This window comes from Sinohyriopsis cumingii, chromosome 10, assembly GCF_028554795.1.
Source record: "Sinohyriopsis cumingii isolate HCF-2022 chromosome 10, ASM2855479v2, whole genome shotgun sequence".
Taxonomy (NCBI): Eukaryota; Metazoa; Mollusca; class Bivalvia; order Unionida; family Unionidae; genus Sinohyriopsis; species Sinohyriopsis cumingii.
This window is the reverse complement of record NC_142970.1, coordinates 73,554,509-73,568,017: the sequence shown is the minus strand read 5'-3', so window position 1 is coordinate 73,568,017 and position 13,509 is coordinate 73,554,509. Positions and strand designations below refer to the sequence as shown.

The window sequence follows — 13,509 nt, the reverse complement described above, 5'->3', positions numbered from 1 at the left end:
CAAGTTCAATCGGAAAATACAGATAGACACAACATACAATTACTAAGAAAATATAACACAAAATAAAAATCAAACGTACATAACAAAACATTGTGTAGCCTCACATCTGTATTCCTAACATTAAATTTTCCTGTGCAATAACGAAGCAGACTAAATAATGTGTTTCTTTTGCTTATAAAATTACACACGTGTGTTCGGATTTATTATGCAAGGACATGGGTTTACCAATATCTGATCCAGATTGGATTTGTTGTCCGACATCAATGCATACGGCTGGTTATATTTCATCTACATATGTTTTTCAAATGCTGAATTCAATTATAACATAAACATTTGGAAGCAGTGTGGGTATTTGATAGTACTGGCTAGTTTGCTCTAATTATATGACAAAATGAATATGCAGATTCATCAACACAGATTTATTAATTTTTCTGAAGTTGTAAGAGGGAACATGACAAGTTAATTTCACATATAAGAGTCTGTTATTTAATTTGTATTATTTTTCTTAAACCAAGTTGATCCTGTTATTTAAATAATCGGAGCCTAAGCAGAAGTCAGTGACGTTATAAGATTAATATAACCTTAGTATCATCGAATACTCTCATGGAATAGGCATCATCCAAATGGTTCACTTTCTTGGGCGTTCTGAGACTTTAATTCCCTGTGGACGTCTGGGAGGTTGAATAATAAGGTTCATCTTGGAACTCTGTCTAGTCGAGTTTGGCGAATAAGCTCTCCATCTTACCAAAGGAAATTAATGACCGGATTATAATGCTGAAGCTACCCTCTTGAAATGCATATCCCAGGAATTCAAAAATGCATCCATCATCCCCATTTACAAACGTAAAGGCTATCGCCAATCCTGCGTAAACCATAGCGGAATCATTCTATTCTGCATCGCTGGTCCTGTCAGGCTACTGCTGAACAGACTCACATAACACCTTTATCTTGGCCTACTGCCAGAAAGTCAGTGTGGCTTCAGAAAGGAGAGAAGCACCATCGACATGATCTTTGCTGCCAGGCAGATGCAAGAAAAGTGTCTTTAACAAAATGTCCAGCTATACAACGCCTTCGTGGACCTGTCGAAGGCATTCAACACTGTCAGCCGGGAAGGTAGTTGGAAGATCATGGCCAAATTTAGACGTCTAGAAGTTTTCATTGAAGTGGTGATGCAGTTTCAAACTTGCCAGAGTCCAGAACGAGGGTATATATTTCAAACCCTTTGCAGTTACGAATGGTGTGAAACAAGGATGCGTCTTCGCCCCCACTCTCTTCAGCCTCGTGTTCTCCGCAATGTTGATGGATGCTTTCAAGGACAGCGATGTTGGAGTAGGTCTCCAATACCGTCTGGATGGGAAGTTGTTCAACCTGAGGAGGCCTCAAGCCAAAACCAAAGTCCAAGTTGAGAACATTCGCGACCTGCTGTTTTCAAATGAATATACATTCAAATCCAACACGGAGGCAGGCACGCAACAAAGTATGGACCTTTTTTTCCACAGCGTGCACCTACTTCGGACTCACCATCTCTACCAGCAAGACCGAGGTTCCACATCAGCCAGCTCCTGGAGAAAATTACCTGGAACCATCCGTTACTGTCAACGAGCAAAAGCTTAAACATGTAGACAGGCTCACATACCTCGGCAGCACCCTCTCACAAGCAGTCCACATAGACGATGAGGTCATCACCAGGATTGCCAAAGCTAGCATAGTATTTGGCAGACTCCGCTCAAATGTCTAGGATAGGAGAGGCATCAACGGTTGCTCTCCCCACTCTCCTCTATGCTTGCGAGACATGGACTGTGTATAGCCGCCATGTTAAAAAACTGAACCACTTCCATATAAGCTCCCTGAGCAAACTACTGAAAATCAGATGGCAGGACAATGCACCGAACATGCTCACTAATGCCGGCATGACAAACATCCATACCATGCTGTACTAGGCACAACTCCTAACTAAGAAGGTCTTCTATGGAGAGCTACACCAAGGCAGGAAATCTCACCGTGGTCAAAAAAAAGAGGTACAAGGACACCCTCAAGGCTTCGCTGAAGAAACTAGACATTAATCGTGACAGCTGGGAGAGTGTCGCTGCAAATCGATCTGCTTGACGCAGTCAAGTCAATGCTGGTGCTGCAGCCTTTGAGCAGAAAAGACTGATGAACGCAGCTGAAAAACGTGATCTGCGCAAATCCAGTAACAACAGTTTCGCATCTCCCGTTCAACAACGTGTATATCCATGTCCCAACTACAAGAGACTAATCCGAACCCGGATCGGACTGATCAGCCATCTCCGGACCCACCCCAAGTGAATCGATGACATTAAATCATCCTCAACTACACCGATTGACGAACATCATCATCATCATCATATTTAATTTAATTGTTTGTTATTAAGTATAGTATTGTTTTTTTATATATATTTCATTACATGTTATTTTAATGCAACAATGTATGTTGAACCTGGTCCAAAATTGCGCTCGTTTCCGCTTTAGCCAAATTGACTTTTTATTTTATTTTGTGTAAACAACTAATGCATAGCTTGTCTGTATTATTATTAATGGAAGTAATGTGTATATTTGGGGTTAGGTCTAGGTCTGGAATTTCATAAGTGAATTTTACATAGCCCGTGTTATGGTTTTTATTTTGTAAACATTAGGCTTATTCTGGAAGGTTATTTTCCATTAGGTATTTTTTTAGAAAATGTTAATTGTGACCTGTAGTCAAGTAGAGAACTATATAATCTCGTAATTGAGAGGATTTGTTTTCTGTTTTCAGTTGTACTGTAAGACTTGGGGGATTTTTAAATTGTATTATATGTTGTGTCCAGTATTTCATTTTTGGGCTGGGGGTTTTATTTCTTCAAATTCTTGTGATTATTTTCTCTGGAAATACAAAATTGCTCTGATAAAATCCTTGGATAGAAAGATTCACTGTAATTTATAGTGAATTCAAACTTGGAAGTACATTACTTGATTCAAAATAAGACTTTTGACATATCAACACCTTAGAAGCTATCACAGACACACCATCGCCTTCAGTTTTTTAATTTATTCTTGACTTGAAATTATTAGGACTTGTGTATGTAATTCTTGGATTCTTCGATTATTTTGGTATTTAGTTTGCAATTCCATAAGTTCTTTTTTCTCTTTTTCACTTTGTATTTTAGGGAAATAAATTATTTTACACAGCTGGTTGTCTTTCACTGTTTTATATTACTTATTTAGGAGCATATACTCGTAACAATAAGTAGATTTGTACTTGCGTCTGTGAAAAAAGAAGTACGTAACTAATAATGCACATTCCATGGACTAATCGAATGCAGTTCGTGCTCGGCATCCGGGACGGTGAGACATTATGTTTTCCCGACAAAAATAAACATGACCGCTTGAATATTTTTGTGGTTAAATTCATAAATGTCATACATTACAGTTTGTGCTTCAAGTAATCGGAGACAAAGCGGGTACGAGATTCCAGAGTGCAACAGAATGTCTCCCCATTTCTCGGCCTCTTTCTTCTGGTCAGCAGACCTACGATACACAGATAATCGAATACCCTCTGACAGAACCGCTCAAGAAGTTGGAAGCTGATGTACAGGTAGCTAAAAGAAAAAGGATTAAATATTTTTCTACTATAAGCGTCAACGCTTTTGTTTTTATTAGTAGATTTCAAATGACGATGACATTAAGTGGGATTATTAGTCGTAAGAAGGTACGGTTAAAATATAAGGTGGTCTAAATTGCTGATATATTCTATATATGTAAAATTATTGCTATAGCACCGTGTCTGTTAGATTCACATTTTCGAAACGAACACAGCTATTGTTTACAACTTTAGATCACTTTATTTGCTTTAAATTTATAGCCCTATGGTTGCAACAATATGTACATTAAAGAAATGAGATATTCTCGTTTTGGTGAATGATCCCTCAAGCGTGAGATGGGGAGCATTAATCAACCTGCATATATATTTGTCCGTATAAGACTATTTTTCTACACTGTTTTTCTTCTAACACTAACTAAATATACCACATGGATACAACGCAGCAAGCAAGAAAACTAAAAGCGACGAAGCAATTAAATACATAATAAAGCAATAAAATGAGGTAGATATATAGATGTAACTATGAACAGAAGTTTACAATGGAAAATACAAATTAACAAATTTGCACAATATAAATCAAGAAATCACTATTGGCTTGTATATCGTTCGCTGTCAGACCTTTTTCAGTCATTCCTCAGACTTGTTGATATATTGATACATAAATATGTGTGCGTGTTATTTTAGTTTAATCTTTGCAAAGTTACAGGGAATTTATATCAAATTTTAAAATGTGATTGTAATCAAAGTATGAGTTTAAATTACCATTGAGTTAAATGTTAGAATTTACATTAATTGTTTCATTTTTGTTTTACATCCTAATTAATGATGTATCTAGGTTACGGGTGAAGCTGTATACATTGATGACATGCCTACCTATCCAAATCAACTTTATGCCGCCTTCTTCATAAGCACCGTGGGCAATGCCAAGATTCAAAACATAGATACGTCTGTTGCTATGGTAAGCAATTAGGAGTGTGGGAGTTGGGCAATGCCAATATTCAAAACATAGATACTGCTATGGTAAGCAATTGGGAGTGTGGGAGTTTGGCAATGCCAAGATTCAAAACATAGATACGTCTGCTGCTATGGTAAGCAATTGGGAGTGTGGGAGTTGGGCAATGCCAATATTCAAAACATAGATACTGCTATGGTAAGCAATTGGGAGTGTGGGAGTTTGGCAATGCCAAGATTCAAAACATAGATACGTCTGTTGCTATGGTAAGCAATTGGGAGTGTGGGAGTTTGGCAATGCCAAGATTCAAAACATAGATACGTCTGCTGCTATGGTAACCAATTGGGAGTGTGCCTTTAACTTCCGATTGGTTTCTCAAACACCACAACTTCGGTCAGTTAGGCTAACGGTACGTTTGCCTTATCATATTTGGCTGTAAATTAGCTTCAGCAATAACTCAAAAAAATGCATTCGATATAGGTGGGTTCTTTAATAAATGTGCGATTGCCTAGCAGAAAATAAAAGATGATTTCTAAAAAGTATTTGTTAAATATGGGATTCGTACAGCGCATAAGCTATTCTAGACTTCAATGCAACTTCGTACGCATTTTTTAAACATTTATTTGACCTCGTATTTTCAGTGCCGGATTATCCTAGTAGCAAAAGTAACACATGCTACGGGCCCCGCACTTTCAAGGGCCCACGCTAAATGCTTTCAAGCTATCAATGACCTACATGTAAATACTATTAATGAAATGTTAGAAAAATATGTCATATTGTCTAGCTGTATAGTAAATGAAAAGATACAATTATTTTACTGTGCAAGTTAAACATGTATGTGTTTCAATATTTATGTGGAGTTTATTAATTTAGGGCCCCTTTATAATACATGCTACAGGCCCCGCACTAGCTTAATCCGGCACTGAGTATTTTCATAGAATTACTAGTTACCTTTTTACTCATAACTGCTTACATGTGGACTTCTATATATGTTGTATATTTCTTGTTCCTTGATTCCGTTTATAAAAATGTTAAAATGTTTTATATCAGTCAAAGGATATGGTACGATTGGAGAAGGAATAAAACTTGGAACTACAATAGTACAAAGCTACTGTTTCGTCAACATATTAGTCAGTCCCTGACGCGTGTTAATACACTATTACACTGGGTCATAAAGGTCAAGTGTTCGGTGGTGTATAATAGCAATGTGTTAATCTCTGGTTTTATTTTAAAACATGTTTACCCATGTTTCTTTTACAGTAAATGCTTGACACATTCTATGTAGCCGATATGATACCATTTTGAATTGTTTTTCTTTGAATTCATTAAAAAGACGATACTATAAAGCTGGGTCTCTTTTAACTAGTGTTAAAGTTGAAATACTAACCGAAAATAGTAATATTTCAAACAGCGATAATTAAAGAGTCAGATTATTCAATTCGTTGGTTATGTACTTATTGTCAATTTTCATTCCGCACCTACAGTCTATACTGTGTATTTATTGTCAATGTTCATTCCGCACCTACAGTCTATACTGTGTACTTATTGTCAATTTTCATTCCGCACCTACAGTCTATACTGTGTATTTATTGTCAATGTTCATTCCGCACCTACATTCTATACTGTGTATTTATTGTCAATTTTCATTCCGCACCTACATTCTATACTGTGTACTTATTGTCAATGTTCATTCCGCACCTACAGTCTATACTGTGTACTTATTGTCAATGTTCATTCCGCACCTACAGTCTATACTGTGTACTTATTGTCAATTTTCATTCCGCACCTACAGTCTATACTGTGTATTTATTGCCCATGTTCATTCCGCACCTACATTCTATATTGTGTATTTATTGTCAGTGTTCATTCCGCACCTACATTCTATATTGTGTATTTATTGTCAATGTTCATTCCGCACCTACATTCTATACTGTGTACTTATTGCCAATTTTCATTCCCCACCTACATTCTATACTGTGTACTTATTGTCAATTTTCATTCCGCACCTATAGTCTATACTGTGTACTTATTGTCAATTTTCATTCCGCACCTACAGTCTATACTGTGTACTTATTGTCAATGTTCATTCCCCACCTAGAGTCTATAATGTGTACTTATTGTCAATTTTCTTTCCCAACCTACAGTCAATACCCGGAGTAGTCAAAGTTTTAACACGTGCCGATATACCTGGTACCAACAATTTTATCAACTTCCCAAATTCAACTGCCGAGGAGGTGAGAAGAATATCATAGTTTTACCATCATATTCATACCGATGTTACTAAGATTAAACGGATAACATTTTGACTAAGATTAAACACATAACAATATGATTAAGGTTAAATGCATAACAATGTGGCTAAGATTAAACACATAACAATGTAACTAAGATTAAACACATAACAATGTAACGAAGATTAAATACAACAATGTAACTAAGATTAAACGGATAACATTTTGACTAATGTTTAACGCATAACAATGTAACTAAAACTGAACAAATAACAATGTAACTAAGATTAAACACATAACAATGTAACTAAGATTAAACACATAACAATGTAACTAAGATTAAACGGATAACATTTTGATTAATGTTTAACGCATACCAATGTGACTAAGATTGAACACATAACAATGTAACTAAGATTAAACACATAACAATGTAACTAAGATTAAACACATAACAATGTAACGAAGATTAAATACAACAATGTAACTAAGATTAAACGGATAACATTTTGACTAATGTTTAACGCATAACAATGTAACTAAGATTGAACACATAACAATGTAACTAAGATTAAACACATAACAATGTAACTAAGATTAAACACATAACAATGTAACTAAGATTAAACGGATAACATTTTGACTAATGTTTAACGCATACCAATGTGACTAAGATTGAACACATAACAATGTAACTAAGATTAAACACATAACAATGTAACTAAGATTAAACGGATAACATTTTGACTAATGTTTAACGCATAACAATGTAACTAAGACTGAACAAATAACAATGTAACTAAGATTAAACACATAACAATGTAACTAAGATTAAACACATAACAATGTAACTAAGATTAAACGGATAACATTTTGACTAATGTTTAACGCATACCAATGTGACTAAGATTGAACACATAACAATGTAACTAAGATTAAACACATAACAATGTAACTAAGATTAAACACATAACAATGTAACTAAGATTAAACGGATAACATTTTGACTAATGTTTAACGCATAACAATGTAACTAAGACTGAACAAATAACAATGTAACTAAGATTAAACACATAACAATGTAACTAAGATTAAACACATAACAATGTAACTAAGATTAAACGGATAACATTTTGACTAATGTTTAACGCATACCAATGTGACTAAGATTGAACACATAACAATGTAACTAAGATTAAACACATAACAATGTAACTAAGATTAAACACATAACAATGTAACGAAGATTAAATACAACAATGTAACTAAGATTAAACGGATAACATTTTGACTAATGTTTAACGCATAACAATGTAACTAAGATTGAACACATAACAATGTAACTAAGATTAAACACATAACAATGTAACTAAGATTAAACACATAACAATGTAACTAAGATTAAACGGATAACATTTTGACTAATGTTTAACGCATAACAATGTAACTAAGATTGAACACATAACAATGTAACTAAGATTAAACACATAACAATGTAACTAAGATTAAACACATAACAATGTAACTAAGATTAAACACATAACAATGTAACTAAGATTAAACACATAACAATATAACTAAGATTAAACGCATGACAATGTAACTAATATTAAACACATACTAATGAACTAAGATTAAGCAAATAACAATGTAACTAAGATTAAACGGATATCATTTTGACTAAGATTAAACACATGACAGTGTAACTAAGATTGAACACATAACAATGTAACTAAGATTAAACACATAACAATGTAACTAAGATTAAACACATAACAATGTAACAAAGATTAAACATATGACAATGTATCAAAGATTAAACACATAACCATGTAACTAAGATTAAGCACATAACAATGTAACCAAGATTAAACGGATATCATTTGACTAAGAGTAAACACATGACAATGTAGCTAAGATTAAACAGATAACATTTTGACTAAGGTTGAACGTATAACAAAATGACTAAGGTTAAATGCATAACAATGTGACTAAGATTAAAGACAATAATGTAACTAAGATTAAACGGATACCATTTTGACTAAGATTAAACACATAACAATATGATTAAGGTTAAATGCATAACAATGTGGCTAAGATTAAACACATAACAATGTAACTAAGATAAAACACATAACAATGTAACTATGTTTTAACGCATACCAATGTAACTAAGATTAAACACATAACAATGTAACTAAGATTAAACACATAATAATGAACTAAGATTAAACACATAACAATGTAACTAAGATTAAAAACATAACAATGTAACTAAGATTAAACGGATAACATTTTGACTAAGATTAAACACATAACAATATGATTAAGGTTAAATGCATAACAATGTGGCTAAGATTAAACACATAACAATGTAACTAAGATAAAATACATAATGTAACTATGTTTTAACGCATACCAATGTAACTAAGATTAAACACATAACAATGTAACTAAGATTAAAAACATAACAATGTAACTAAGATTAAACGGATAACATTTTGACTAAGATTAAACACATAACAATATGATTAAGGTTAAATGCATAACAATGTGGCTAAGATTAAACACATAACAATGTAACTAAGATAAAATACATAATGTAACTATGTTTTAACGCATACCAATGTAACTAAGATTAAACACATAACAATGTAACTAAGATTAAACACATAACAATGTAACTAAGATTAAAAACATAACAATGTAACTAAGATTAAACGCATAACGAATGTAACTAAGATTAAACACATAACAATGTAACTAAGATTAAGCAATAACATTTTGACTAATGTTAAACGCATAACAATGAAACTAAGATTAAACACATAACAATGTGACTAAGGTTAATTGCATAACAATGTGGCTAAGATTAAACATATAATAATGTAACTAAGATTGAGCGTTTTTACAGTTTGAATAAGGTTACACGCATAACAATGTGATAGCAATTACTGTTACATGCATAACAATGTAACAACTATGATACGCATATCAATGCCTTGTTAACGCGTGTCTCAACAATATGATTTGATAGCGTCCCCAGAGGATTAGAATAAAGATCACGCCAATTCAGTGAATTCGTTTTCTTCTTTCACAATAATTCATTTTCATTAATGTGAAATAAAAGGTTAATAAACTGAATGTAAAATTATATTAGTTATATTTGAAATAAATATTTCAACCTAAAGGTAAAAAAAAAATGTTGAATAACACGCACCGCTTGTATGTATACAGTCATGACAATTCTAATAGATTACTTCTTAACACATATCTTTTCTGTGAGTTAAATTATATTTTACACGACAATTTCTGGAGAAGTAAAATGTTTATTCTGCAAAAGACATATCAATTTCATTTATTTTCTTTTTTGTCAGGTGTTTTGCAGTGGGCAGGTTTTATATGCAGGGCAAGGAATAGGACTTGTTCTGGCAGGTAAGTTGTGTAAGGATAGGTCTGTCGTAATTTTTAGATCACTGGACCGTAAGAACCAATGTTCGGAACAAATAACTTTTATTTTTGACGCAATTTTCTAATTGTTTAATTTTACGCATAATGTATTGCTCTACAAGCCGGGAAAATGTTCCGAATGTGGAGTGGAGGTTATGTTAAGATGTTTCCGATATATTCTTTTGGAATCATAAAGACACTAAAGGTGACCTTTTGTCAGATACATGAATTATAATGACCGATATATATATATATATATATATATATATATATATATATATATATATATATATATATATATATATATATATATATATATATATATATATATATAGTGAATGATCGTAGAATAAGAATGTATTCAACTAAATTTCACTGGAATTAGGTGTCTTTGTACTCTTTTTCATATTTACCTGTTTGAATATATCGTATTGACCTGAACTGTAATCTATTCAAAAAAGGGCTCGAGACAAGTTACACTCCATGATGTCAAACAATCACATCGCAAGTAGAACAAAATGAATAACATAAAGAAAGAAAACAACGTAAATTGGATATGTATACATACATGTACTTAAATAGAAGCGGAACTTCCTGGTTTGGGAGACGATTTTTCAGACTGGTGATCATAAATTTACCTGTGAGATGAGCAAACTAGCAGCTGGTTGTGTGTAAGTGTACCTAATTGCGACATTTTTAACAAACGATACGAAAGCGAAATCACAAACAAATTGCTGACGAAACGCTCTTTTCTGATATTTCTACTGATGAGAGGTTTGTATTATTTTTGAGATTCACAAAACACATTTGCCTTGATGTGGGTTTTATGCAATCAATAGAAGAATCTGCCAATATTCTACCCATATGGTTTCAAAGTATCATCACTGAAAAGGGTTATATACCGATATGGTTACAAAGTATCCTCATTGAAAAGGGTTATATACCGATATGGTTACAAAGTATCATCATTGTAAAGGGCGAATTACACATATGGTTCCAAAGTATCCTCATTGAAAAGGTTATATGCCAAGAAGGTTACAAAGTATCCTCATTGAAAATAGTTATACACCCATATGATTACAAAGTATCCTGCCATTGAAAAGGGATATTTACCAATATGGTTACAAAGTATCCTCATTGGAAAGGGCTATATACCAATATGGTTACAAAGCATCCTTATTGAAAAGGGTTATATACCGATATGGTTACAAATTATCCTCATTGAAAAGGGATACATACTAAAATGGTTACAAAGTATCCTCATTGAAAAGGGCTATATACCAATATGGTCACAATGTATCCTGATTGAAAAGGGCTATATACCAATGCGGTTACAATGTATCCTCATTGGAAAGGACTATATACCATTTTAGGAGTCACATGAGTGATTCGGACCTTCGTAGTGACCAAACATTGATCAGTTGAATACCTGCAATATACCGATTTGCTTCGAATTTTGTGTTTGTTTGTTTTAGAAAGTCAAAAGATTGCGGACTACGCCGCCCAAATGGTCAAGGTGACGTACACAGACGTACAGAGTCCTCTGCTTGACCTGGATGAAGCAATTCAAAAGCAGTCCTTCTTCCCGAAAGTGGCTGATCCAATGGTGGCAGGAAATGCGGACGGTGTGTTTTGTCACAGTTGTAGTAGTTATCGCAGTAGTGGTAGAAAAGAAGAAGGAGAAGAAATGAAAATTGTTATATCAATTATTATTATTATTGTTATTATTATTATTATCATCATCATCATCATTTTTTGGATGCTATATTGGTGGTATTAGTAGTCTAGTGATAATGCTGGTGGTAGTGATCATAGCAACCGATAAAATATTAGTAGCTTTATTAAATTTGCAAAGAAGTAATTTATATTTTAAATTAAGTCTAAAAAGACTATATGTCTTTATCCAAATGCTTATTGCTGGATGCAAACTCCAGGTTTTGGAAAACCTGCGAATTCAAGACAGTACAAATGAGAATATATACTATATTATAACAACCCTACAGGAATCAGCAGATTTCCGTTTTATATAAATTTCACTGTAAACAGAGTTTGGCTAAATTCAAATAGATTTTAATCTGTGTATATTACAGACTGGTTCTGTAAATCATTTCCTGTTATATTCCCTGTCATCGATCTTTTTGAATGTATATGTATGATTTTATGTAAGGCAACATTTTTGCAAGAATGTTTCACTTGTTACTCACAAAATCACCTGAAGCGCTATTATAGTTTTGTAGTCAGTATTTAATAGACCACACATATCGAAGTTTGGATTAGTTACATAATCCTAGCAATAAGTTCCGAAGAGATCCAAAATTGAAGGCGATGACTTGTCTGTTATAGCCTGCGAAGTTTTGATGTATCAACATTCTCTTGTTGAATCACATAAATATTATTCCAGCTTTGAATTCAGTATAAATTCCAATGAACGTCTTTATCCAATAATTTTGTCAGAGCAATGTTGTATTTCCAGAGAAAATAATCACTTGAATTTAATAATGTGAAGAAAATAAAAAATAAAATTCAGCCCAACCTAGTCAGAGCATAATATAACTTAAAGTGCTAGATGTTACAGCACGACTGGTAAGATCCTCACAGTCACAAAAGAATATAGTTCTCTACTTTACCTCAGGTCGCACTTAGCATTTTCTAAAAACAACAATTACCTAATGGAAAATAGCCTTCTAGAACGATCTATCGAGCCTGGTTTATTTACATCACAATAGCATGCAAAGTTCACTTAGTAATCTCCAAAACCATGACCCTGATCAACATATTTACTCGTTCTTTGTTTACCTGAATAATAATCCTAATACTAAGCTCATACACATTGAGAATAATGAAGATATTATTATTTGTTTGCATAAATTAAATAAACAAAATAAACAAGTCAATCAAGGCAAGCAGCAATAAGCTCAGTTTCGGACAAGGTCAAGTCCATCAAACAATGCTACATTAAAATAACGTGTAATGGAATGACATTTTTAAAACTAACAAATAAACAATTAAATTAAATATACATAAATAAATATACATAACAGAGTTGAGATTCCATTCCTATATAATACCCAAAATATTTGTTTAATTAGCCTACCTTTGGATGACTTCACCAATACAGCTAGAACAAGCACTAAAATCTCAAAATGTTTCAGACATAGTGGGCGGCCTAATCAGAGACTCTGCGTCTCTTCCACGATATTATATATATATATATATATATATATATATATATATATATATATATATATATATATATATATATATATATATATATATAT

The 13,509-nt window shown here is 33.0% G+C and overlaps 1 protein-coding gene across 1 annotated transcript in view; it reads left to right on the top strand.

Moving 5' to 3' along the window:
- LOC149790385 (uncharacterized) overlaps positions 1-13,509 on the top strand; it is a 165,279-nt gene that overhangs the window by 70,634 nt on the left and 81,136 nt on the right. The window contains exons 15-19 of the mRNA XM_089972436.1: positions 3,428-3,592; positions 4,434-4,556; positions 6,695-6,784; positions 10,159-10,216; positions 11,707-11,856. Coding sequence (XP_089828562.1) covers positions 3,428-3,592; positions 4,434-4,556; positions 6,695-6,784; positions 10,159-10,216; positions 11,707-11,856 — 586 coding nt within the window. The remainder of the gene's footprint in view (positions 1-3,427; positions 3,593-4,433; positions 4,557-6,694; positions 6,785-10,158; positions 10,217-11,706; positions 11,857-13,509) is intronic.